Source organism: Oncorhynchus mykiss, chromosome 5, assembly GCF_057628025.1.
Source record: "Oncorhynchus mykiss isolate SJ-2025 chromosome 5, ASM5762802v1, whole genome shotgun sequence".
NCBI classification, from domain to species: Eukaryota; Metazoa; Chordata; class Actinopteri; order Salmoniformes; family Salmonidae; genus Oncorhynchus; species Oncorhynchus mykiss.
Window position 1 is genome coordinate 86,527,716 of NC_143026.1, and position 27,382 is coordinate 86,555,097.

The 27,382-nt window shown below is 46.7% G+C and overlaps 1 protein-coding gene across 1 annotated transcript in view; it reads right to left on the reverse strand.

Annotated features, from left to right (window-relative positions):
• Nucleotides 1–12,119: 12,119 nt before the first annotated feature.
• lurap1 (leucine rich adaptor protein 1) overlaps nucleotides 12,120–27,382 on the reverse strand; it is a 56,505-nt gene continuing 41,242 nt past the window's right edge. The window contains exon 2 of the mRNA XM_036978603.2: nucleotides 12,120–18,970. Within this exon, the coding sequence (XP_036834498.2) occupies nucleotides 18,113–18,970 (858 nt within the window). The 3' untranslated portion in view covers nucleotides 12,120–18,112. The remainder of the gene's footprint in view (nucleotides 18,971–27,382) is intronic.

Sequence of the window (27,382 nt, forward strand, 5' to 3'; positions counted from 1 at the left end):
GCCCCGGCGTACTCCGTTCCATCCATCCTGGATTCGAGACATCGGGCGAGGGGTACCTTGTGGACTGGGAGGGATACGTTCCGGAGGAGAGATACTGGATTCTGGAGGAGGATGTGTTGGACCCTTCTATGCTGCGGCATTTCCACTGTCTCCTGGGGTCATCCCCGAGGCCGGTGTCGGCGCACTGCTGGAGCTGCGTGTAAGGGGGGGTACTGTCACGACTTCCGCCAAATTTGGTTTCCTCTGTTTTCCCCGTGTCCTTGTCGGGAATTGTTTATTGTAAGTACGTGTGCTATGTGTGACTGGTGCGCTACGGGTTTTGTGCCCATGTGTTGGTTGTTTTTTGTATTCCGGTAGTTATGTATATTAAACGGCTCCGGCTATTTACCATGTTCTGCTGTCCTGCGTTTGACTTCCCTGCCACCAGTTACGCACCCCTTACAGCCACTATCGTCGCTATCCAGAGCATATTTCAGTCCACATGATCAAAGCAATCTTATAGCATGGAGTCAGATTGGTCGGACCAGCGTTGAACAGACCTGAGCACGGGCGTTTCCTGTTTTAGTTTTTCTCTTTCGGCTGGGAGCAACAAAATGGAGTTGTGGTCAGATTTGCTGAAAGGAGGGCGTTGGAGGGCTTCGTATGCGTCGAGGAAGTTAGAGTAACGGGTCGTGCATTTGATATGCTGATAAAATTTAGGGAGCCTTGTTTTCAGATTAGCCTTGTTAAAATCACCAGCTACAATAAATGCAGGATATGTGGTGTCCAGTTTACATAGAGTCGAATTAAGTTCTTTCAGGGCCATCGAGGTGTCTTCTTCAAATTCTCTTGGTAGATAATGCAGTCTGCATTTGATTGTAAGGAATTCTAGGTCAGGTGAACAAAAGGACATGAGTTCCTGTATGTTGTTATGATCACACCACGACTCATTAATCATAAGGCATACACCCCCGCCCTTCTTCTTACCAGAGAGATGCTTGTTTCTGTCGGCTCGATGCGTGAAGAAACCAGGTGGCTGTATCCCGAGTGAGCCTTGTTTCCGTGAAACAGAGAATGTTACAATATCTGCTGTCTCTCTGGAAGGCAACCCTTGCTCGGATTTAGTCTACCTTGTTGTCAAGAGACTGGACATTGGCTAGTAGGATACTCGAGAGCGGTGGGCGATGTGCCCATCTACAGAGCCTGACCAGAAGACCACTCCGTCTGCCCCTTCTGCGGCGCCGTTGTTTTGGGTTGCCTGCTGGGATCCGATCCATTGTCCTGGGTGGTAGACCAAACAGAGGACCCACTTCGGGAAAGTCGTATTCCTGGTTGTAATGTTGACGTTGCTCTTAAATCCAATAGATCCTCCCGGCTGTATGTGATAAGACTTAAGATTTTCTGGGATAACAGTGTAAGAAATAATACATGAAAAAAAATACTGCATAGTTTCCTAAGAACGCGAAGCGAGGCGGCCATCTCTGTTGGCACCGGAAAGGGACCAACACACATGCATATTGATACCACACACACATGCATTCACATTCCTTCACCCTTTTACATACGCTGCTGCTACTCTGTTGATTAGTTTATTATCTACTGTATGCATAGTCACTTTCCACTACATACATGTACGTACATATTACCTCGATTACCTCTGTCGGCACCGGATGTGTGTGGCATTGTTTGTTGATTTCACGATGAATTTACATTAGTTGACAACTCAACCAAATGTAAATCAAAACTAGATGTTGAACTGACGTCTGTGCCCAGTGGTTGGTCTCGTGTTATGAGACAGGTCATCATTGATATGAGAGAGGATGGAAAGGATATTAAAAGGTCTTCTGTGTGTACAGAGGCTGCTGACATTACCCTGGTATTGAAAATCAGGGGTAAGACTTAGCCGCTTGACATTGACTTTGTCGTCACCAAGATGGCATAGCAGTCAGACGTCCTTTCTCCTCGTCTTGTCGTGTCCCATATATATATATATATATATATATATATATTTACAACTTTCTTCGCATACATTTTATATATATTTTTTATTTTCCATAAACTCAACTTCAAAACACTCTCCTGAAACCCGCCTCACCAGTTTATATTTTTTTTAAAGAAAGTATTATTTACCTCAAATCTGTAATCCTCCGTAGAAGCTAGCCATAAGCTAGCCAGAAGCTAGCCAGGAGCTAGCCTGAAGCTAACCAGAAGCTAATCAGAATCTAGCCAGAAGCTAGTTAGCTTCTTTACTGGCTAATTGTTAGTATTCAGCTAACCACGGTTTGTGGTCATCAGCTATCCTTTAGCTCGAAAATCTATTGCCAGTTTTGTACGGCGCGGCTCGGACCGGAACATACCGGACCTATTTTTCTCTCCATGTCCCCGGATTTCAACCGCAAGCTCTGGACATTTATACCTGGATCTCGCAGCTAGCTAGCTGCTATCTGTGTGACTATCGGCTTACGTCGATCCCGGAGCAAACATCAATTATTCTGGAGCTAGCCAGCTGAAGAGTTCCAGCCACTCCTGGGCTACAATCACCTATCCTGACCCATTTTACTGCCAACGCGGAGCCCCACCGGGCCTTCACAACTGGACTACCGACGTTATCTGCCCGAGGGAGTTATCCAGCTGGCCCCTCTGTCGCGACGTTACCTGAACGCCAATCTGCGGCCCACTAATCGTTAGCTGTCTTATCGGCTGCTATCTGAATAGATCTATCGGACAATTTTTTTCTTCTTTTTTTTCTCTTTTTCTTGGGCCTCTATAACTATAACTATATATATATTTTTTTGCGAATTGGATTGATCCCCTCTACCACACGGTACCCCACTAATCCTACCGACGGAAACGCACAAGGTGGCTAAAAACAGACCTCCATCCTATGCTAGCTTGCTACCGATGGCCCGGCTAGCTGTCTGAATCGCCGTGACCCCAACCAACCTCACTACTCACTGGACCCTTTTGATCACTCGACTAAGCATGCCTCTCCTTAATGTCAATATGCCTTGTCCATTGCTGTTCTGGTTAGTGTCTATTGGCTTATTTCACTGTAGAGCCTCTAGTCCTGCTCACTATACTTTATCCAACCTATTAGTTCCACCACCCACACATGCGATGACATCTCCTGGTTTCAATGATGTTTCTAGAGACAATATCTCTCTCATCATCACTCAATCAGCCCAACATCACATAAACACGCTGAGAGCCCAACACCACATAAATACACTGAGAGCTCAACACCATATAAAAACACTGAGAGCTCAGTATCACATAAACACGCCGAGTGCTCAACACCACATAAATACACTGAGAGCCCAACACTACATAAATACACGGAGAGCCCAACACCACATAAATACACTGAGAGTCCAACACCACATAAATACACTGAGAGCTCAACACCACATAAAAACACTGAGAGCTCAGTACCACATAAACACGCAGTGCTCAACACCACATAAATACACTGAGAGCCCAACACTACATAAATACACGGAGAGCCCAACACCACATAAATACACGGAGAGCTCAACACCACATAAATACACTGAGAGTCCAACACCACATAAATACACAGAGCTGAACACTACATAAACATGCTGAGAGCTCAACACCACATAAATACACTGAGAGCCCAACACCACATAAATACACTGAGAGCCCAACACCACATGAATACACTGAGAGCCCAACACCACATAAATACACTGAGAGCCCAACACCACATAACTACACTGAGAGTCCAACTCCACATAAATACACTGAGAGCCCAACACCACATAACTACGCTGAGAGCCCAACACCACATAAATACACTGAGAGCCCAACACCACATAAATACACAGAGCTCAACACTACATAAACATGCTGAGAGCTCAACACCACAGAAACACACTGAGAGCTCAACACCACATAAATACACTGAGAGCCCAACACCACATAAATACACTGAGCTCAACACTACATAAACATGCTGAGAGCTCAACACCACATAAACACACTGAGAGCCCAACACCACATAAATACACTGAGAGCCCAATGCTCCCCCTCAAAAGAACAACATTAGTCCATTAGTCCATAGTCCCTGTTTGTAGGTCGCGAATGTGAGATGCACATGCTAAGAACAGAGATTCTTTAAAAATGATCAGATGATAAAGATAGCATATTTGTGGGGGGGGGGGCAGTGTCAGAGTTGTTAGTGTGTGTCACAAAGCATGCTTGTCTGTGGCTAATTGAATGAAAGAGGTGCGGAAGAGGGTCCATTCAGTCCAGCCACTCAATTTGGTCATTAGGGGACTAGATCACAGATTCACTTTGACATGTTCTTACATTTCTCATTTACCAGCTTAAACACTCTACGAAAGCATTTCTCTGAATCCCAATGACTGTGTGTGTGTGTGTGTGTGTGTGTGTGTGTGTGTGTGTGTGTTTTGTTTGCGCGTGTGTGTGTCTCCTTTGTCAATGGCTCACAGGACTGTCTCTTTATGAGGTGTCTCACCTGTTTAATAAATTACTGGCAGGACTTAAAATTACTCAAGAGCACTGGAGGCCCACGAACACAGCAGAACAATCCTCACATGTATACTGTATGTATAATATAACCTACAGCCTTATTCTAAAACGGATTGTGTCGAGGCACAGATCTGGGGAAGGGTACCAAAACATTTCTTCCTCATTGAAGGTCCCCAAGAACACAATGGCCTCCCTCATTCTTAAATGGAAGAAGTTTGAAACGACTAAGACTCTTCCTAGAGCTGGCCGCCCGGCCAAACTGAGCAAACTGAGGAGAAGGGCTTTGGTCACTGATGTGACCAAGAACCTGATGGTCACTCTGAGATCTAGAGCTCGTCTGTGGAGATGGGATTTCCTTCAAGAAGAACAACCATCTCTGCAGCACTCCACCAATCAGGCTTTTATGATAGAATGGCCAGACAGAAGCCACTCCTCAGTAAAAGGCACATGACAGCCCACTTGGAGTTTGCCAAAGGGCACCTAAAGACTCTCATACCATGAGAAGCAATATTCTCTGGTCTGATGATACCAAGATTGAACTCTTTGACCTGAATGCCAAGCGTCACGTCTGGAGGAAACCTGGCACCATCCCTACGGTGAAGCATGGTGGTGGCAGCATCATGCTGTGGGGATGTTTTTCAGCTGCAGACTGGGAGACTAGTCAGGATCGAGGAAAAGATGAACAGAGCAATGTACAGAGAGATCCTTGATGAAAACCTGCTCAACAGGACAACGACCCTAAGCACACAGCTAAGACAATGCAAGAGTGGCGTCGGGCCAAGTCTCTGAATGTCCTTGAGTGGCCCAGCCAGAGCCCAGACTTGAACACGATTGAAACATCTCTGGAGAGACCTGAAAATAGCTGTGCAGCGGCACTCCCCATCTACCTGACAGAGCTTGAGAGGATCTGCAGAGAAGAATGGGAGAAACTCACCAAATACAGGTGTACCAAGCTTGTGGTGTCATACTGAAGCGACTCCAGGTTGTAATTGCTGCCAAAGGTGCTTCAACAAAGTACTGAGTAAAAGGTCTGAATACTTATGTAAATGTGATGTTTCAGTTTTACATTTTTTTATACATTTGCTAAACATTCTAAAATCCTGTTTCTGGGTTGTCATTATGGGGTATTTTGTGTAGATTGATGAGGGGGAAAAAACTATTTAATCAAATTTAAAATAAGGCTGTAACGTAACAAAATGTGGAAAAAGTCAAGGGGTCTGAATACTGTCCGAATGCACTTTTATCAATGTATTGTACCTGTATGACACTATAAAGTCAAGATGCTGAAGGTACATTTAAATATTCAATGTTAATGATCAATGATGAATGAAATCAAAACTGATTCAGATTATGAACCAAGAACTTCAATGCAACTGATATGAGACCTTTGAGCCAAATTGAACGCAGAATTGCAGGTGTTACCCTAGCTGAGAGAACTCCACTCCACGATATATACATCTCAATGGAGTTGAGTGTTGGTGGAGTGTACCTCCAACTACATCGAGTCACTATCAGTCTGTACATGAAAAATGTCCATTCTTTAATATGTACCGTGTACCTATATTTGTCCTGTGTAACTGCAAGCCTTTCTTTTGGAGCTGAAATCTGTAGTTTTTAATAAAAGTAGCATTTTACGCCACCTCTGCCAAGGGAGCCGTTGTTTGTTAACAGAGCAGCTTGTCATTGCACGGCAGTGTCACGCCCTGACCATAGAGAGCCTTTGTTTCTCTATGGTGTAGTAGGTCAGGGAGTGACTGGGGGGTATTCTAGTTTATTATTTCTATGTGAGGTTCTAGTTTATTATTTCTATGTTGGTGATTTTTTTTATTCCCAATTAGAGGCAGCAGGTAATCATTGTCTCTAAGGGTTAGAGCGTTGGGCTTATAACCGAAAGGTTGCAAGTTCAAATCCCCGAGCTGACAAAGTACAAATCTGTTGTTCTGCCCCTGAACAAGGCAGTTAATCCACTGTTCCTAGGCCGTCACTGAAAATAAGAATTTGTTCTTTGTACTTGCCTAAAATAAAGGTAAAAAATTAGGTAGTATTTTTGCGACCTGAGTTTGCGGGATATTATTTTGTGTTTTGTGCATGTGCACCATGTAGTCACGTTTTGTTGTTAGTTTATTGATTTATTGTTTTTGCTAAGTTTCACTTTATTAATAAATTACGTGGAACTCAACATCCGCTGCGCCTCCACACGTACGTGACAGAATATCCCACCAACAAAGGACCAAGCAGCTTGAAAAGGAGGGTAAGGAAGTTTTGGACTTGGGAGGACATTCCTTTGCGGGAGTCGCCAATGAGCATGGAAGGACAGCGACGACGCCAGGGACCAAGACCACAGAAACCCCAATACATTTTTGGGGGGGAGCACATGGAGCTGTATGCGGAGCAGAGGAGTGAACCAGAGCATGTCTGGCAGAAGAGGGAGAAACTGGAGGAAAGTGAACGGAGAGAGTCAGAGACCGTCAGTGAATGGATGGAGATATTGGAGGAGAAAGAACCGAGAGAGTTGTTGATTTGGTGGAGGATGCAGGACATTTTCTCTAAGGAGCATGTTATCAGTTTAATGCCACCTGAGTCAGCTCTCCGTACTAGTCCTGAGGAGAGTGCTATCAGTCTGGTAAAATCTGTGCCGGCTCCACGCACCAGGTCTCCAGTGCGCCTTCCCAGCCCTGTACGTCCTGTGCCAGCTCCTTGCACTCACCGTGCGAAGTGTGTCATCAAACCGGTACAATTGATGCCGGCTATACGCACCAGGTCTCCAGTGCGCCTCCACAGCCCAGTACGTCCTGTGCCAGCTCTCCAAACTCGCCTTGAGGAGCTTGTCATTGGTCCGGTATCATTTGTGCCGGCTCTAGGCACCAGGTCTCCAGTGCGCCTCCACAGACCAGTACGTCCTGTGCCAGCTCCTTGCACTCACTGTGCGAAGTGTGTCATCAAACCGGTACAATTGATGCCGGCTATACGCACCAGGTCTCCAGTGCGCCTCCACAGCCCAGTACGTCCTGTGCCAGCTCCTCGCACTTGCCGTGCGAAGTGTGTCATCGAACCGGTACAATTGATGCTGGCTATACACACCAGGTCACCAAAACACCTCCACAGTCCAGAACGTCCTGTTCCAGCTCCCCGCACCCGCCCTGAAGTGTGTGCCACCTGTGCCGGCTCCACGCACTAGGCCTCCAGTGCGTATTCACAGTTCAGAGCCGCCAGCGAGGGTTCCCAGTCCAGAGCTTCCGGCGACGGTTCACAGTCCAGAGTCTCCGGTGACGGTTCACAGTCCAGAGTTTCCGGTGACGGTTCACAGTCCAGAGTCTCCGGTGACGGTTCACAGTCCAGAGCTTCCGGCAACAGTTCACAGTCCAGAACCTCCTGCTACGGTCCACAGTCCGGAACCTCCTGCGAAGGTCCACAGTCCGGAACCTCCTGCGACGGTCCACAGTCCGGAACCTTCTGCACCGGTGCCCAGTCCGGGACCTCCTACGACGGTCCACAGTCCCGAACCTTCTGCACCGGTGCCCAGTCCAGGCACGGCGTCCAGTCCCGCTCCATGGCAGGAGTCTTCCTCTGCAAAGATGCCAAGTCCAGACACAGCGTCTAGTCCCGCTCCTAGGCCGGAGCGTTCCTCAGCGCCGGTGACCAGTCCAGGCACGGCGACCAGCCCAGCTCCAAGGCCGGAGCCTCCCACTGACAGCTCCAAGGCCAGTGCCCAATCCGGGCTCAGCGTTCAACCCAGTTCCAGGGCCGGAGCCCTTCTCTGCGCTGATGTCCAGTATGGGCACGTCGTTCAGCCCAGCTCCATGGTCAGATCCGGGGTCTGGGGGGGAGGGGGGGTTACGACCCGCACCGGAGCCACCACCGACACTAATCATCCTCCCCATTTGGTCTCAGGTCTTGCGGCCGGAGTCCGCACCTTTGGGGGGGTACTGTCACGCCCTGACCATAGAGAGCCTTTGTTTCTCTATGGTATAGTAGGTCAGGGTGTGACTGGGGGGTATTCTAGTTTATTATTTCTATGTGGGGTTCTAGTTTATTATTTCTATGTTGGTGATTTGTATGATTCCCAATTAGAGGCAGCTGGTAATCGTTGTCTCTAATTGGGGATCATATTTAGGTAGCATTTTTCCCACCTGACTTTGTGGGATATTATTTTGTGTTTTGTGCATGTGCACCACGTAGTCACGTTTCGTTGTTAATTTATTGATTTATTGTTTTTGCTAAGTTTCACTTAAGTTATGTGGAACTCAACATCCTCTGCGCCTTGGTCCGTCTCTCCACACGTACGTGACAGGCAGATTTGTTTTGTTTTGTGAGTGGAATTATACTTTTTAAAACTTTGGATTCCTAATCCAACTGACAACTCTATAACAAACAGGACATGGACAGGTACACACTAAGCATTAAATAATGGATATTTATGAAAGTATCGAGTGGTAGTGGATGCTTGAAGTCATAACTTCCTACCCAGTGGATGACAGTGAACAGTGGATTTTGGGGGTCAGTTTGACAGACTTCACATGAAATGAAATTCCACAAATACAGAATGATGCTGAGACTCAGATTGTTCACTTTAAAATGTACACTACTCGTCAAAAGTTTTAGAACACCTACTGAAATAACACATGGAATCATGTAGAAACCAAAAAAGTGTTAAACAAATCAAAATATATTTTATATTTGAGATTCTTCAAATAGTCACCCTTTGCCTTGATGACAGCTTTGCACACATTACTCACCCACATGGGATGAGTCATGTGTATAACCTTGGAGGCCCGTTGTCACTCTCATATGTGATACTATGGGAGAGACGGAATGAATCCCCACAGACACATGCGTGCGTGCACGGTACACTATAACATAAAACCGATGAGCTTGTTTGGAAGCCATATTATGGGGTTGGGTAGCGGTAGAGATTGAACAACAACTCCCCCTTGGGTTCTGCCTCTAACCTCTACCCACGTCTGATTGCATCACTTTGTGGGAACACTGTGGCCTATTTTGGCCCCTTTGTTTACTTCACGAATCCCATAGAGAGGCTTCCCCCAGAGTAGCACACACACACATACACACCACACTGCTAACCCAATAATATGATAACTATAGCTGCATTCCAGGATGTGGAGAGAGAGTACTCACTGCGGACAAACCAGGAGAATTATACTGTAAATATGAAAATACTACAAGAATGTGGCTCTTAGTGTGATACTGCTTAATTTAAAGGCAGAGCAAAACAACACGTATGCCAGACTCCAGATAGAGATGAGTTTTATTTTCTGTCACTGTGGTTTGAGAGCAGAATATGAATGTGAGAGACTGGGAGGCAGGCCACACGGGTTTAGGGTTTGGTCTCAGAGAGGGGATACAGTAGGGTTTCCACACACAGTACGTCCAAAACAAAGCTCTGTCTGTAACCATCAAGTTATTCTCCACTACCCTGGTTTATGGTCCTGTCTCCCCAAGGCAGTGCTGTAAGAGGTGGCTTGTGGTGTTACTATTCAATTCAATTCAATTCAAGGGGCTTTATTGGCATGGGAAACATGTTAACATTGCCAAAGCAAGTGAGGTAAATATACAAAAGTGAAATAAACAATAAAATTTACAGTAAACATTACACATACAGAAGTTTCAAAACAATAAATGTTACTATCCTCAGATTCAAGGTAATATGAAACAGTTTGGGGCTGGTATTCTCCTGACATGGACAGAGATTCCAGGAGATTTGTGGTCCAGTGGGGATTGTGGTCTGCCCTGTGTGGACCATTATAACCATAAACCAAACCAAACGAGCCACACACATCCAAGAGAACCATCTCCTCAGGATCTGGTGAAACAAAACATTGGGGTGTGTCAGTGAATACAGAGCATGTTGTGTCTCACAAAATGCTATTATTAAGCTGTGTTTTTGTCCATTGTACAAACTATGGCAGAAGAGCACCATGGACAAACTGAGGGTTTCGGCTGTTCCATTGTCTTGCTCTACATATAGAATGACGACAAGCTTTTATTTTACAGAGACCAGAAGGCTCATCTGTTGTTGATCTGTGTTAAACAACATTTTTATATGATTGTTGGATCTCCACCTACCTCCTGCTGTGCAGCCTCTGTGGTGGAACTCCACCCTGTCCTGATGTTGTCCAGCCCTGTGCTGTCCTCTGTGGTGGAACTCCACCCTGTCCTGATGTTGTCCAGCCCTGTGCTGTCCTCTGTGGTGGAACTCCACCCTGTCCTGATGATGTCCAGCCCTGTGCTGTCCTCTGTGGTGGAACTCCACCCTGTCCTGATGTTGTCCAGCCCTGTGCTGTCCTCTGTGGTGGAACTCCACCCTGTCCTGATGTTGTCCAGCCCTGTGCTGTTCTCTGTGGTGGAACTCCACCCTGTCCTGATGTTGTCCAGCCCTGTGCAGCCTCTGTGGTGGAACTCCACCCTGTCCTGATGATGTCCAGCCCTGTGCTGTCCTCTGTGGTGGAACTCCACCCTGTCCTGATGTTGTCCAGCCCTGTGCTGTCCTCTGTGGTGGAACTCCACCCTGTCCTGATGTTGTCCAGCCCTGTGCTGTCCTCTGTGGTGGAACTCCACCATGTCCTGATGTTGTCCAGCCCTGTGCTGTCCTCTGTGGTGGAACTCCACCCTGTCCTGATGTTGTCCAGCCCTGTGCTGTAGTAAGCTCTCCTCCCCACTGTTCCTTTGTTCTTTTACAGCCTCACAAGCATCTGTGTCCACTACCCACCACTGTGGTTAGAGTCTGCTAACACGCAGACGTCAACACAATCCATACGTGTTTAGTCTGTGCATTTGTTATACCACACATTATCAGATTCAGACATAACCGATCTGTCTCCAAATAATAAAAATCAATGGCCCTGAAACTGACACCAGAACCAGGTAGCATCAGGCAGCCAAATGGCCAGTCAGTCATATGCTTTGTTTTTCTACAATGTGGTTACATTTCTCTCTTTAACCTCTAAAAGTCTAGCGGGGGAGGGATTGTTTTAAGATGGTCATACTATGGATCACAAAAGTATCTAATTGCATGATTATAACTAGAGTAGAGCCAATGGACCTGAAGGCTATGGCACAGAGCATTTTCAGCAGTTTCAACCCTCTGGAAAGAGAGTTGATAAATGGTTGTCATATAATGTGAAGTGCTAATAGGTTTGCTGGGAAGTAGCAAGGAGGGAGGACCGGGCTGGTTGGAGGGTATTGATTAGAACATGTACACCAGGCTCTCTGAAAGAGAACCCAATTGGAATAGTGGTTATAGAGAAACACAGCTAGGCCTATACAATAACAGTACATCAAGGATAACGGGCAGTTAGCACTAAACCCAATGCCACAATAAATGAAATAAGGACACATCTCAAGGTGGAACGATGGCTCCTTGTGGGTTACAAGAGAATAACACAACTGCTAATGAAGACAGGCTGGGGAGGATCTCTATCTCTCCTGAGTACATTGTTTGCTTTCTTTGTAGAGAAATATTTGAAATACGGCCAAAGACAGCCCTTTAGGGAACAGGGAGGTGAAACTGCTGATACTTTTGGGTTTCATTTGCTTTCATACATAACATTCTGTGACTTTTATTTCAGCTAAATGTTGTGTTAGAGATAACAAAGACGTTAGTGTAACATTGAAAATATATTTAATAAATCACTTCCGTAAGCTACACATTTGCATACTGCATATAATTCTCAACATCAATGCACATGTCAATCATTAGATGTACATCTCAATAATATACACACAAAATAAATAGCTTCTTCCTGTAAAACTTTGCATCACAATTAAAAACCTGTACCACACAAAGCAAAATGTGTCAATTTGCAAGATCCAGTGCTTTTAGTCAGTCTCAATGACTTGACTCCCTCCCCGCAACACACATAGCGGACTGGCAACAAAGCAAGAAAGAGAAAGAGAAAAACCTGTTCTTAACGGATGCTTTCTTTGAGGACCCTGTCATGTGCTTAGAAACCCATGTCAATGCTGAGGGTAATGCATTCTGGGAACAGAACAGCATGAAATATTGGAAGCGGAAGCTTCTTTCAACTCCCTGCCTCCACACCGCTCTGTACTCCCCCTCTCCCCCCCAATTCCGGCCCTCAAATCCATGGAAACATAATAAGCCAACTTTCCTCAAGCCACTCCAACAGGGGCCCCAGCATTAGCCACCATTTGGCTATCAATGAGCTGCCAAAAGCCTCTTTAGTGTGTCTCAGCTTGCTATAGAGTGTGTGCCTGGCTTTCTAATCCAGAATGGGGAAAATATGCAGAATGGGGAAAATATGCAGCCTGATGTTGCAAGGCTACTGTTTGAAAGATTCCCGTATGACATACATTAGGTCTGGTAATTCCATAACTAACTGTACATTACTGTTCTACTCTTTCCCTAGGTGGGATAGGGAATACTTCTGTAATATATTGTGCATTTGGGAATGACAGCATTGCCTTGGTTAGTAGTACAAAGTCAATATGCAAAGTCTTTACAGCCACTGACATTCTAATGTCAATATGTAAAACCTGGTTTGGATCATTGCCATGGTTACTGAGTGGATATCCATTACTCTGTAAAATCATGCTCTGTTTGTCTGCGGTTTAAATCAGATGGTGAGTGTTTGGCACCTTTCTTCAAAACAAACATCACACTGGACATCTGATGAGCAAACATCATATACTGGGCATCTGATAATGAAATACAAACACGCTTCAGTTATAGTTTACCATCAGTGACCAAGTTCATATCATGACAGTGACCAAGTTCATATTATGACAGTGACCAAGCTCATATTATGACAGTGACCAAATTCATATTATGACAGTGACCAAGTTCATATTATGACAGTGACCAAGCTCATATTATGAAAGTGACCAAGTTCATATTATGAAAGTGACCAAGCTTATATTATGACAGTGACCAAGTTCATATTATGACAGTGACCAAGTTCATATTATGACAGTGACCAAGTTCATATTATGACAGTGACCAAGTTCATATTATGACAGTGACCAAGTTCATATTATGACAGTGACCAAGCTCATATTATGACAGTGACCAAGTTCATATTATGACAGTGACCAAGTTCATATTATGACAGTGACCAAGTTCATATTATGCCAAACCAATATTTGTGTGTTCTACTGATACTTCTTGAGAACTATTTTTCTCATTCCAGATTCTTACAGGCCTACATATAGATTATTACAGTGGATTTTGTCTTCACTAAAAAACATCACGAAATGTATAGCTCAGTCTGTGATGCGAGTTAAACCATTAGTAAAATATAAAGTATGTATATATGATCGGACATGTTTGATAATCATGGTCTCCTGCATTAAGAATGTGTCTCCTCTGTTTGTGCTGGCTAAGGGAAACACTGGCATGCCATGACTTACTACTAGCCAACCCATCTGTTAAATGAAAGCATTAGGAGTCTTAACAGAAGAGCTTTAGAATACTAAAGGCTACATCACGGAACACCCATCATCTAACTACGGACGGTCTTCTACTTTACCTACTGGCATGCACATTCTATTTTTACCACAGAGAGAGAGAGACAGAGAGAGAGGGAGAGACATGTTGGTCCTGGGACTCTGTTCACAAACACAAACAGAGCCCCAGGACAGCAACACAATTAGACTCAACCAAATCATGAGAAAACAAAAAGATAATTACTTGACACAGTGGAAAGAATTTATTAAAAAACAGAGCAATCTAGAATGCTATTTGGCTATAAACAGCGTGTACACAGTGGCAGAATCCCTGACCACTATGACTGACACAAACTTAAGGAAAGCTTTGACTATGTACACACTCAGTGAGCATAGCCTTGCTATTGAGAAAGGCCGTAGAAGGCAGGCTCAAGAGAAGACAGGCTATGTGCACACTGCCCACAAAATTAGGTGGAAACTGAGCTGCACTTCCTAACATCCTGCCAAATGTATGACCATATTAGAGAAACATATTTCCCTAAGATTACACAGATGGGTGAAATACCACAGCGTGCCATCACAGCAGCAGGATTTGTGACCTGTTGCCACAAGGGCAACTAGTGAAGAACAAATACCATTGTAAATACAACCCGTATGCATGTTTATTTATTTTCCCTTTGGTTCTTGAACTATTTATAATATGACATTTGTAATGTCATTATTCTTGTATTATTTTTTATATTTAAAAAAAACTTTTAGCCCTTTTTCTCCCCAATTACGTGGTATCCAATTGGTAGTTACAGTCTTGTCTCATCGCTGCAACTCCCGAGAGAGACAAAGGTCGAGAGCCGTGCATCCTCCGAAACACAACCCAACCAAGCCACACTGCTTCTTGACACAATGCCTGCTTAACCCGGAAGCCAGCCACACCAATGTGTCGGAGGAAACAACGTACATCTGGCGACCGTGTCAGCGTGCATGTACCCAGCCCGCCACAGGAGTCGCTAGAGCGCGATGGGACAAGGACATCCCTGCCGGCCAAACCCTCCGCTAACCCGGACGACGCTAGGCCAATTGTGAGCAACCCCATGGGCCTCCCAGTCGCGGCCGGCTGAGACAGAGTCTGGACTCAAACCAGGATTTCTAGTGTCACGGCTAGCAACTGTGGTGCAGTGTCTTAGACCACTGCGCTACTCGGGATGCCATGTATTTATTATTTTGAAACTTTTGTGAGTGTAATGTTTACTGTACATGTTTATTGTTTATTTAAATTTAGTTGATTATCTACTTCACTTGCTTTGGCAATGTTAACATATGTTTCCCTTGCCAATAAATCCCTTAAATTGAATTGAAATGAGAGAGTGAGAGTGAAAGAGAGAGAGAAAGAGAGAGAAAAGGGGAGAGGGACATATTTAAGTGATGCAGTGTGGATGGGACTGTAAGTGGGCAAGCATCCAGCTGGACACCAGTTCTGGCACAGATCCCCCTCTCCATCCCCAGGAACTGGGTTACGGTCATTGTTTCCCCATTGCCATCCTTATTGTACCATGGCCCGTGAGTAGACGTGCACTAAACGTACACGTTGGCACTGAATGTATGTTTCCAGCAAGTCATTGTGCTGGTGGAAAACAGGATGACAAGAGGCGGTGGAGAAGAAAGAAAAAAAGCCACAGTGCAGTTTGAAAGAGGAGGAGGAGAGGGTGTGCGGAGACAGGGAGGGTTGGGTGGAGGGTTGTAATGTAGCTTCGGTCTGGAAGTGAGAACTCATCTGAAACAGATTAAAAATGCTGCTCTGATAGGAGTGCTGAGTGGTACAGAACTGAAGACATGCAGGCAAAGACATCACACAGAGACAGACACCCTAAAACAACAGAACTAAGACAGTCAGCTTGTAACAAGGTCGTAAGGCGTGAGTATACATAATCCAAAACATCACTAAGGGAAATCCTAACGTAATTCAACTGAAAACAGTCCATCATCATCTGATGTGCTACACTAACGTGGTTGAATGCGGCGGCAGGTATCCTAGTGGTTAAGGGCCAACTAGGTGAAAAATCTGTTAATGTGCCCTTAAGCAAGGCACTCAACCCTAATTGCTCCTGTAAGTTGCTCTGGGTAATATAATGAACGCTATGCATATCACATCTGATAACATTCGCAATACATATGTCTTATATAATGACATGCAGTACATTGTTCTCCCAGAGTTAATATGACAATTGGTGGAGGTTATAGTGAAGAATAGCCCCTTGGGACTTAGTATCTGACAAAGTACCTGTGCACAGCAAGCCACTCACACACATGTACTTACACACGTGCTCTCTCTCCCTCTCTCTCACCCTCTCTGTCATCCTGGCAACCCCTGCCTTGGAATGTCCAGGCATTATTAGTTTTCAGTGGTGACAATTCTGTGTGAGAGTGGGTTGTTTATAACTGAATACAAAGGCTCAGAGGGAATATTGCTTTTCTTCTCCCATGATTGTATCAAGTTTTTCACACATTTTTCATGATAATTTTCACCAATAAAGCATTCAGCACATGACATGCAATTTTCACCCACCCAAATAACTAACAAGTTCACACCACTCAACACTGAGTGAAAGATCAGAGATGGTTGGACTCATTAAGACACGGACAGCAGAGGACAGTCATTTAAACGATCAGGATTATCAGAACAACAGTGCAGTCATCTTGGGACTGGAGATACAGGCATAATAGTTTAGGATGACACCAATCACATCAACTTCTGTCCAAATGAAACAAAAATAGTGTACAGTTAAAAAAGAGACAACAATAACACTCAGCCAGAGACATTTTTCTATGACAACCACCCACAGAAGTACCCGATGCACAGATTAATTGCATTGCGATTCACTGATTATACAAATTGCATTGAGTGGTTAAGTACTGTAGGTAGTAGGACATCGACAATAGCACACGTGTGCAAACAGTAGGAACATTCTATATGCTCTTAGCATACTATGATGGTACACACACCTACAGTATGTATGAGAACGATTACGCTATCTATAGTGTGTTACAATCATTTGGGGTTGTGAGGGCAAACTAAGTTCTACAGATGCGAGTGATTGTAACAAATATATTTTTTTCTGTTGGAAAATGTTTCATTTTCTCTGGTACTGTATGTTACAATGCATAGAGGAAAGGAGGATAAACATGTCAAAAACAAACTTGATTCAGAAAAATATCAACACTGTGCTTCATCCCCAATATAATACTGACATCAATGTTTTAGAAAGTTAGTGCAGTCACATTTAGAGTGAATAAAACATAATGTCATGATGCTGTTCACACCTGATATCTTGCACCATGGAAATGGTAGACGTTTGTATAATATGTGCAATCAATCTCTCTCTTAATATTTTAAAATGCTGGGTTGTTGGGATGACCCAACTGCTAGGTTGCAGGCATTGGTTCACTTAGTTGGGTTGTTTTCTTTAAAAAGAGCGAGGTTGAGTTGTTGTTGTTGCTGGGTTATTGATGCTGGGTTATTGAGACCCAGCGGTCAGGTCAGAAGACTGGAAGTGTGACTACAGTAGGTAGGGCCGTGGTTTCATATAGTTATTTTTGGCCACCCGTGAGAGTAAACATCATTCCGGTTTATCTGTTCTCATATCAGAAGGTTACGGTTGTACACTGACACTTTAGTAGATTTAATGAAGCTTACAAAAGTCTAAGAGTTCCTTAAAAGCCTATGCAAAACCCAATGTTGGTATACTTACCACTATGTAACAATACGTACAAAATTATGTTATTAATAATACATTAGAATATGAAATGTGTATTTTCTTTAATGAAAATTGAAATTAGCTCTGTATTTAAGATTATGAACAATAATTACATTTATTTTCACTGGTGGCGAAAAATAACTATCTGAAACCCACACACCTAATAAGCCACGCCTCCTGAAAGTAACCTATGGATTACATATTAAAAGAGCTGTTCAACCCAGCATGAAAATGAATATAACCTAATTGATGGTTAAATGAACCCATGTTTGGGTAATCACAACAACGCAACATGCTAGGTTATTCACACAACCTAACTGGCTGGGTCAAAATAACCCAGCGTGTGTCCTGTCCAACATTTACCCAGCACTTCGTAACCAAATAACCCAAATTGGGTTGATTTTAACCCAGCATTTTTTAGAGGGAAGTGGTGTAATATATCCACCTCATAGAAATGTCACATCGTCCTGCGACTGCACCCATCGCCAGTGGGCATCATACCCCAGGTGCATCTTGCCGTTCATCTTGCAGGCATCTACGTCTATCTTGCCATTCTTATAGGGTTTGAGTTTGGGGCTCTGGCTTTTCCCCAGCTTTTCAGCCAGGCAGAACCGGGCTGAATCAGTAGGTCCTCGTGCTTGCCTGACTGCTTTATCCAGGGCGCCGTTGCTCTTACTGGGCTGCTGGGTTTGGCCGGGGTCCTTGGTATCCTTGGTGATGGTGGTTCCTTTCACTGCCTCTGTGGCCTTAGTCCAAATGGAAGACTCCTTATTTGGGACATCTGGCTTGACTTGGGGAGAGCCAGGATCAACAACTACCTTGCCCCCTGTGCCTTGTCCTACCCCAGCTCCAGACCCAACCCCTGCCATAGCCACTGACCCTTCTCCAGCTCCAGCAACTCTCCCAGCCCCTGCCCCAGCCCCTCTCCCAGCCCCTGCCCCAGGCACTGCCTCAGCCCCTGTCCCGGTCCGAGTGGGCGTCACAGTCCCCAGTGGAGTAGAACACAGCACAGACTCAGAACTAGAAGGGCCGTACTCGTCCATGTCATCAGCAAGGGTGTCCAGATAACTGCCTATAGAGATGTTATCCAGCTTGTCGTTGAGGGGGTCCTGCAGGCTGCTCCAGCTGCCCCTCCAGGTGTCTCCTCCAGGGCCCTCTCCCAGGCTGTACTGGCTGCTGGTCAGACTGCTGCAGCGGCTGGTCAGGGTGCCGCGCTCCTCCAGGAGCCACTTACATGCCTCGATCCCCTCGTGCACCGCCAGCAGCTGCTGCAGGATCTTCACATCCATCGAGCGCAGGTGGGCCTATGGAGAAGAATAATACTTTATTGATACAGGAGAGGGGAGAGAAGAGATGGTGGGAGGAAAGCATCTGAGTCAGGAGAGAAGAGATGGTGGGAGGAAAGCATCTGAGTCAGGAGAGAAGAGATGGTGGGAGGAAAGCATCTGAGTCAGGAGAGAGGAGAGAAGAGATGGTGGGAGGAAAGTAACTGACTCAGGAGAGAGGATAGCAACAGACTCAGGAGAGAGGAGAGAAGAGATGGTGGGAAGAAAGCAACTGACTCAGGAGAGAGGAGAGAAGAGATGGTGGGAGGAAAGCAACGGACTCAGAAGAGAAGAGATGGCGGGAGGAAAGCAACAGACACAGGAGCAAGGAGAGTTTGTGGGAGGAAAGCAACGGATTCAGGAGAGAGGAGAGAATAGATGGTGGGAGGTAAGCAACTGACTCGGAAGAGAGGAGAGATGATGGGAGGAAAGCAACTGATTCGGGAGAGAATAGATGGTGGGAGGTAAGCAACTGATTCGGGAGAGAGGAGAGAATAGATGGTGGGAGGTAAGCAACTGACTCAGGAGAGATGTAAGCAACTGACTCGGAAGAGAGAATAGATGGTGGGAGGTAAGCAACTGATTCGGGAGAGAGGAGAAAATAGACGGTGGGAGGAAAGCAACGCTCAGGAGAGAGAACATAGTGGGAGAAAAGCAACGGACTCAGGAGAGAGGAGATAGTGGGAGGAAAGCAACGGACTCAGGAGAGAGAAGATGGTGGGAGGAAAGCAACGGACTCAGGAGAGAGGAGATGGTGGGAGGAAAGCAACAGACTCAGGAGAGAGGAGATAGTGGGAGGAAAGCAACGGACTCAGGAGAGAGGAGATAGTGGGAGGAAAGCAACGGACTCAGGAAAGAGGAGATGGTGGGAGGAGAGCAACTGATTCAGGAGAGAGAAGATAGTGGGAGGAAAGCAACGGACTCAGGAGAGAGGAGATGGTGGGAGGAAAGCAATGGACTCAGGAGAGAGAAGATAGTGGGAGGAAAGCAATGGTTTTGGGAGAGAAGAGATGGTGGGAGGAAAGCAACTGACTCAGGAGAGAAGAGATGGTGGGAGGAAAGCAATGGATTTGTGAGAGAAGAGATGGTGGGAGGAAAGCAACTGACTCAGGAGAGAAGAGATGGTGGGAGGAAAGCAACTGACTCAGGAGAGAAGAGATGGTGGGAGGAAAGAAACTGACTCAGGAGAGAAGAGATGGTGGGAGGAAAGCATCTGAGTCAGGAGAGAAGAGATGGTGGGAGGAAAGCATCTGAGTCAGGAGAGAAGAGATGGTGGGAGGAAAGCATCTGAGTCAGGAGAGAAGAGATGGTGGGAGGAAAGCATCTGAGTCAGGAGAGAAGAGATGGTGGGAGGAAAGCATCTGAGTCAGGAGAGAAGAGATGGTGGGAGGAAAGCAACTGACTCAGGAGAGAAGAGATGGTGGGAGGAAAGCAACTGACTCAGGAGAGAAGAGATGGTGGGAGGAAAGAAACTGACTCAGGAGAGAAGAGATGGTGGGAGGAAAGCATCTGAGTCAGGAGAGAGGAGATGTTGGGAGGAAAGCATCTGAGTCAGGAGAGAAAAGATGGTGGGAGGAAAGCATCTGAGTCAGGAGAGAAGAGATGGTGGGAGGAAAGCATCTGAGTCAGGAGAGAAGAGATGGTGGGAGGAAAGCATCTGAGTCAGGAGAGAAGAGATGGTGGGAGGAAAGCATCTGAGTCAGGAGAGAAGAGATGGTGGGAGGAAAGCAATGGATTTGGGAGAGAAGAGATGGTGGGAGGAAAGCAACTGACTCAGGAGAGAAGAGATGGTGGGAGGAAAGCAACTGACTCAGGAGAGAAGAGATGGTGGGAGGAAAGAAACTGACTCAGGAGAGAAGAGATGGTGGGAGGAAAGCATCTGAGTCAGGAGAGAAGAGATGGTGGGAGGAAAGAAACTGACTCAGAGAGAGAAGACGGTGGGAGGAAAGCATCTGAGTCAGGAGAGAAGAGATGGTGGGAGGAAAGCATCTGAGTCAGGAGAGAAGAGATGGTGGGAGGAAAGCAATGGATTTGTGAGAGAAGAGATGGTGGGAGGAAAGCAACTGACTCAGGAGAGAAGAGATGGTGGGAGGAAAGCAACTGACTCAGGAGAGAAGAGATGGTGGGAGGAAAGAAACTGACTCAGGAGAGAAGAGATGGTGGGAGGAAAGCATCTGAGTCAGGAGAGAAGAGATGGTGGGAGGAAAGCATCTGAGTCAGGAGAGAAGAGATGGTGGGAGGAAAGCATCTGAGTCAGGAGAGAAGAGATGGTGGGAGGAAAGCATCTGAGTCAGGAGAGAAGAGATGGTGGGAGGAAAGCAACTGACTCAGGAGAGAAGAGAGGGTGGGAGGAAAGCAACTGACTCAGGAGAGAAGAGATGGTGGGAGGAAAGCAACTGACTCAGGAGAGAAGAGATGGTGGGAGGAAAGAAACTGACTCAGGAGAGAAGAGATGGTGGGAGGAAAGCATCTGAGTCAGGAGAGAGGAGATGGTGGGAGGAAAGCATCTGAGTCAGGAGAGAAGAGATGGTGGGAGGAAAGCATCTGAGTCAGGAGAGAAGAGATGGTGGGAGGAAAGCAATGGATTTGGGAGAGAAGAGATGGTGGGAGGAAAGCAACTGACTCAGGAGAGAAGAGAGGGTGGGAGGAAAGCAACTGACTCAGGAGAGAAGAGATGGTGGGAGGAAAGCAACTGACTCAGGAGAGAAGAGATGGTGGGAGGAAAGAAACTGACTCAGGAGAGAAGAGATGGTGGGAGGAAAGCATCTGAGTCAGGAGAGAGGAGATGGTGGGAGGAAAGCATCTGAGTCAGGAGAGAAGAGATGGTGGGAGGAAAGCATCTGAGTCAGGAGAGAAGAGATGGTGGGAGGAAAGCAATGGATTTGGGAGAGAAGAGATGGTGGGAGGAAAGCAACTGACTCAGGAGAGAAGAGATGGTGGGAGGAAAGAAACTGACTCAGGAGAGAAGAGATTGTGAGAGGAAAGAAACTGACTCAGGAGAGAAGAGATGGTGGGAGGAAAGCATCTGAGTCAGGAGAGAGGAGATGGTGGGAGGAAAGCATCTGAGTCAGGAGAGAGGAGATGGTGGGAGGAAAGCATCTGAGTCAGGAGAGAAGAGATGGTGGGAGGAAAGCATCTGAGTCAGGAGAGAGGAGATGGTGGGAGGAAAGCATCTGAGTCAGGAGAGAAGATATGGTGGGAGGAAAGCATCTGAGTCAGGAGAGAAGAGATGGTGGGAGGAAAGCATCTGAGTCAGGAGAGAAGAGATGGTGGGAGGAAAGCATCTGAGTCAGGAGAGAAGAGATGGTGGGAGGAAAGCAATGGATTTGGGAGAGAAGAGATGGTGGGAGGAAAGCAACTGACTCAGGAGAGAAGAGATGGTGGGAGGAAAGCAACTGACTCAGGAGAGAAGAGATGGTGGGAGGAAAGAAACTGACTCAGGAGAGAAGAGATGGTGGGAGGAAAGCAACTGACTCAGGAGAGAATAGATGGTGGGAGTAAAGCAACTGACTCAGGAGAGAAGAGATGGTGGGAGTAAAGCAACTGACTCAGGAGAGAAGAGATGGTGGGAGGAAAGCAACTGACTCAGGAGAGAAGAGATGGTGAGAGGAAAGAAACTGACTCAGGAGAGAAGAGATAGTGGGAGGAAAGCATCTGAGTCAGGAGAGAGGAGATGGTGGGAGGAAAGCATCTGAGTCAGGAGAGAGGAGATGGTGGGAGGAAAGCATCTGAGTCAGGAGAGAAGAGATGGTGGGAGGAAAGCATCTGAGTCAGGAGAGAAGAGATGGTGGGAGGAAAGCATCTGAGTCAGGAGAGAAGAGATGGTGGGAGGAAAGAAACTGACTCAGGAGAGAAGAGATGGTGGGAGGAAAGAAACTGAGTCAGGAGAGAATAGATGGTGGGATGAAAGAAACTGACTCATGAGAGAAGAGATGGTGGGAGGAAAGCATCTGAGTCAGGAGAGAAGAGATGGTGGGAGGAAAGCATCTGACTCAGGAGAGAAGAGATGGTGGGAGGAAAGCATCTGAGTCAGGAGAGAAGAGATGGTGGGAGGAAAGCATCTGAGTCAGGAGAGAAGAGATGGTGGGAGGAAAGCAACTGACTCAGGAGAGAAGAGATGGTGGGAGGAAAGCAACTGACTCAGGAGAGAAGAGATGGTGGGAGGAAAGCAACTGACTCAGGAGAGAAGAGATGGTGGGAGGAAAGAAACTGACTCAGGAGAGAAGAGATGGTGGGAGGAAAGCATCTGAGTCAGGAGAGAGGAGATGGTGGGAGGAAAGCATCTGAGTCAGGAGAGAAGAGATGGTGGGAGGAAAGCATCTGAGTCAGGAGAGAAGAGATGGTGGGAGGAAAGGATCTGAGTCAGGAGAGAAGAGATGGTGGGAGGAAAGCATCTGAGTCAGGAGAGAAGAGATGGTGGGAGGAAAGCAATGGATTTGGGAGAGAAGAGATGGTGGGAGGAAAGCAACTGACTCAGGAGAGAAGAGATGGTGGGAGGAAAGCAACTGACTCAGGAGAGAAGAGATGGTGGGAGGAAAGCATCTGAGTCAGGAGAGAAGAGATGGTGGGAGGAAAGCATCTGAGTCAGGAGAGAAGAGATAGTGGGAGGAAAGCATCTGAGTCAGGAGAGAAGAGATGGTGGGAGGAAAGCATCTGAGTCAGGAGAGAAGAGATGGTGGGAGGAAAGCATCTGAGTCAGGAGAGAGGAGATGGTGGGAGGAAAGCATCTGAGTCAGGAGAGAGGAGATGGTGGGAGGAAAGCATCTGAGTCAGGAGAGAAGAGATGGTGGGAGGAAAGCATCTGAGTCAGGAGAGAAGAGATGGTGGGAGGAAAGCATCTGAGTCAGGAGAGAAGAGATGGTGGGAGGAAAGAAACTGACTCAGGAGAGAAGAGATGGTGGGAGGAAAGAAACTGAGTCAGGAGAGAATAGATGGTGGGATGAAAGAAACTGACTCAGGAGAGAAGAGATGGTGGGAGGAAAGCATCTGAGTCAGGAGAGAAGAGATGGTGGGAGGAAAGCATCTGAGTCAGGAGAGAAGAGATGGTGGGAGGAAAGCATCTGAGTCAGGAGAGAAGAGATGGTGGGAGAAAAGCATCTGAGTCAGGAGAGAAGAGATGGTGGGAGGAAAGCATCTGAGTCAGGAGAGAAGAGATGGTGGGAGGAAAGCATCTGAGTCAGGAGAGAAGAGATGGTGGGAGGAAAGCATCTGAGTCAGGAGAGAAGAGATGGTGGGAGGAAAGCATCTGAGTCAGGAGAGAAGAGATGGTGGGAGGAAAGAAACTGACTCAGGAGAGAAGAGATGGTGGGAGGAAAGAAACTGAGTCAGGAGAGAATAGATGGTGGGATGAAAGAAACTGACTCAGGAGAGAAGAGATGGTGGGAGGAAAGCATCTGAGTCAGGAGAGAAGAGATGGTGGGAGGAAAGCATCTGAGTCAGGAGAGAAGAGATGGTGGGAGGAAAGCATCTGAGTCAGGAGAGAAGAGATGGTGGGAGAAAAGCATCTGAGTCAGGAGAGAAGAGATGGTGGGAGGAAAGCATCTGAGTCAGGAGAGAAGAGATGGTGGGAGGAAAGCATCTGAGTCAGGAGAGAAGAGATGGTGGGAGGAAAGCATCTGAGTCAGGAGAGAAGAGATGGTGGGAGGAAAGCATCTGAGTCAGGAGAGAAGAGATGGTGGGAGGAAAGCAATGGATTTGGGAGAGAAGAGATGGTGGGAGGAAAGCAACTGACTCAGGAGAGAAGAGATGGTGGGAGGAAAGCAACTGACTCAGGAGAGAAGAGATGGTGGGAGGAAAGAAACTGACTCAGGAGAGAAGAGATGGTGGGAGGAAAGCATCTGAGTCAGGAGAGAAGAGATGGTGGGAGGAAAGCATCTGAGTCAGGAGAGAAGAGATGGTGGGAGGAAAGAAACTGACTCAGGAGAGAGAAGACGGTGGGAGGAAAGCATCTGAGTCAGGAGAGAAGAGATGGTGGGAGGAAAGCATCTGAGTCAGGAGAGAAGAGATGGTGGGAGGAAAGCAATGGATTTGTGAGAGAAGAGATGGTGGGAGGAAAGCAACTGACTCAGGAGAGAAGAGATGGTGGGAGGAAAGCAACTGACTCAGGAGAGAAGAGATGGTGGGAGGAAAGAAACTGACTCAGGAGAGAAGAGATGGTGGGAGGAAAGCATCTGAGTCAGGAGAGAAGAGATGGTGGGAGGAAAGCATCTGAGTCAGGAGAGAAGAGATGGTGGGAGGAAAGCATCTGAGTCAGGAGAGAAGAGATAGTGGGAGGAAAGCATCTGAGTCAGGAGAGAAGAGATGGTGGGAGGAAAGCATCTGAGTCAGGAGAGAAGAGATGGTGGGAGGAAAGCATCTGAGTCAGGAGAGAAGAGATGGTGGGAGGAAAGCATCTGAGTCAGGAGAGAAGAGATGGTGGGAGGAAAGCATCTGAGTCAGGAGAGAAGAGATGGTGGGAGGAAAGAAACTGACTCAGGAGAGAAGAGATGGTGGGAGGAAAGAAACTGAGTCAGGAGAGAATAGATGGTGGGATGAAAGAAACTGACTCAGGAGAGAAGAGATGGTGGGAGGAAAGCATCTGAGTCAGGAGAGAAGAGATGGTGGGAGGAAAGCATCTGAGTCAGGAGAGAAGAGATGGTGGGAGGAAAGCATCTGAGTCAGGAGAGAAGAGATGGTGGGAGAAAAGCATCTGAGTCAGGAGAGAAGAGATGGTGGGAGGAAAGCATCTGAGTCAGGAGAGAAGAGATGGTGGGAGGAAAGCATCTGAGTCAGGAGAGAAGAGATGGTGGGAGGAAAGCATCTGAGTCAGGAGAGAAGAGATGGTGGGAGGAAAGCATCTGAGTCAGGAGAGAAGAGATGGTGGGAGGAAAGCAATGGATTTGGGAGAGAAGAGATGGTGGGAGGAAAGCAACTGACTCAGGAGAGAAGAGATGGTGGGAGGAAAGCAACTGACTCAGGAGAGAAGAGATGGTGGGAGGAAAGAAACTGACTCAGGAGAGAAGAGATGGTGGGAGGAAAGCATCTGAGTCAGGAGAGAAGAGATGGTGGGAGGAAAGCATCTGAGTCAGGAGAGAAGAGATGGTGGGAGGAAAGAAACTGACTCAGGAGAGAGAAGACGGTGGGAGGAAAGCATCTGAGTCAGGAGAGAAGAGATGGTGGGAGGAAAGCATCTGAGTCAGGAGAGAAGAGATGGTGGGAGGAAAGCAATGGATTTGTGAGAGAAGAGATGGTGGGAGGAAAGCAACTGACTCAGGAGAGAAGAGATGGTGGGAGGAAAGCAACTGACTCAGGAGAGAAGAGATGGTGGGAGGAAAGAAACTGACTCAGGAGAGAAGAGATGGTGGGAGGAAAGCATCTGAGTCAGGAGAGAAGAGATGGTGGGAGGAAAGCATCTGAGTCAGGAGAGAAGAGATGGTGGGAGGAAAGCATCTGAGTCAGGAGAGAAGAGATAGTGGGAGGAAAGCATCTGAGTCAGGAGAGAAGAGATGGTGGGAGGAAAGCATCTGAGTCAGGAGAGAAGAGATGGTGGGAGGAAAGCACCTGACTCAGGAGAGAATAGATGGTGGGAGTAAAGCAACTGACTCAGGAGAGAAGAGATGGTGGGAGTAAAGCAACTGACTCAGGAGAGAAGAGATGGTGGGAGGAAAGCAACTGACTCAGGAGAGAAGAGATGGTGAGAGGAAAGAAACTGACTCAGGAGAGAAGAGATGGTGGGAGGAAAGCATCTGAGTCAGGAGAGAGGAGATGGTGGGAGGAAAGCATCTGAGTCAGGAGAGAGGAGATGGTGGGAGGAAAGCATCTGAGTCAGGAGAGAAGAGATGGTGGGAGGAAAGCATCTGAGTCAGGAGAGAAGAGATGGTGGGAGGAAAGAAACTGACTCAGGAGAGAAGAGATGGTGGGAGGAAAGAAACTGAGTCAGGAGAGAATAGATGGTGGGATGAAAGAAACTGACTCAGGAGAGAAGAGATGGTGGGAGGAAAGCATCTGAGTCAGGAGAGAAGAGATGGTGGGAGGAAAGCATCTGAGTCAGGAGAGAAGAGATGGTGGGAGGAAAGCATCTGAGTCAGGAGAGAAGAGATGGTGGGAGAAAAGCATCTGAGTCAGGAGAGAAGAGATGGTGGGAGGAAAGCATCTGAGTCAGGAGAGAAGAGATGGTGGGAGGAAAGCATCTGAGTCAGGAGAGAAGAGATGGTGGGAGGAAAGCATCTGAGTCAGGAGAGAAGAGATGGTGGGAGGAAAGCATCTGAGTCAGGAGAGAAGAGATGGTGGGAGGAAAGAAACTGACTCAGGAGAGAAGAGATGGTGGGAGGAAAGAAACTGAGTCAGGAGAGAATAGATGGTGGGATGAAAGAAACTGACTCAGGAGAGAAGAGATGGTGGGAGGAAAGCATC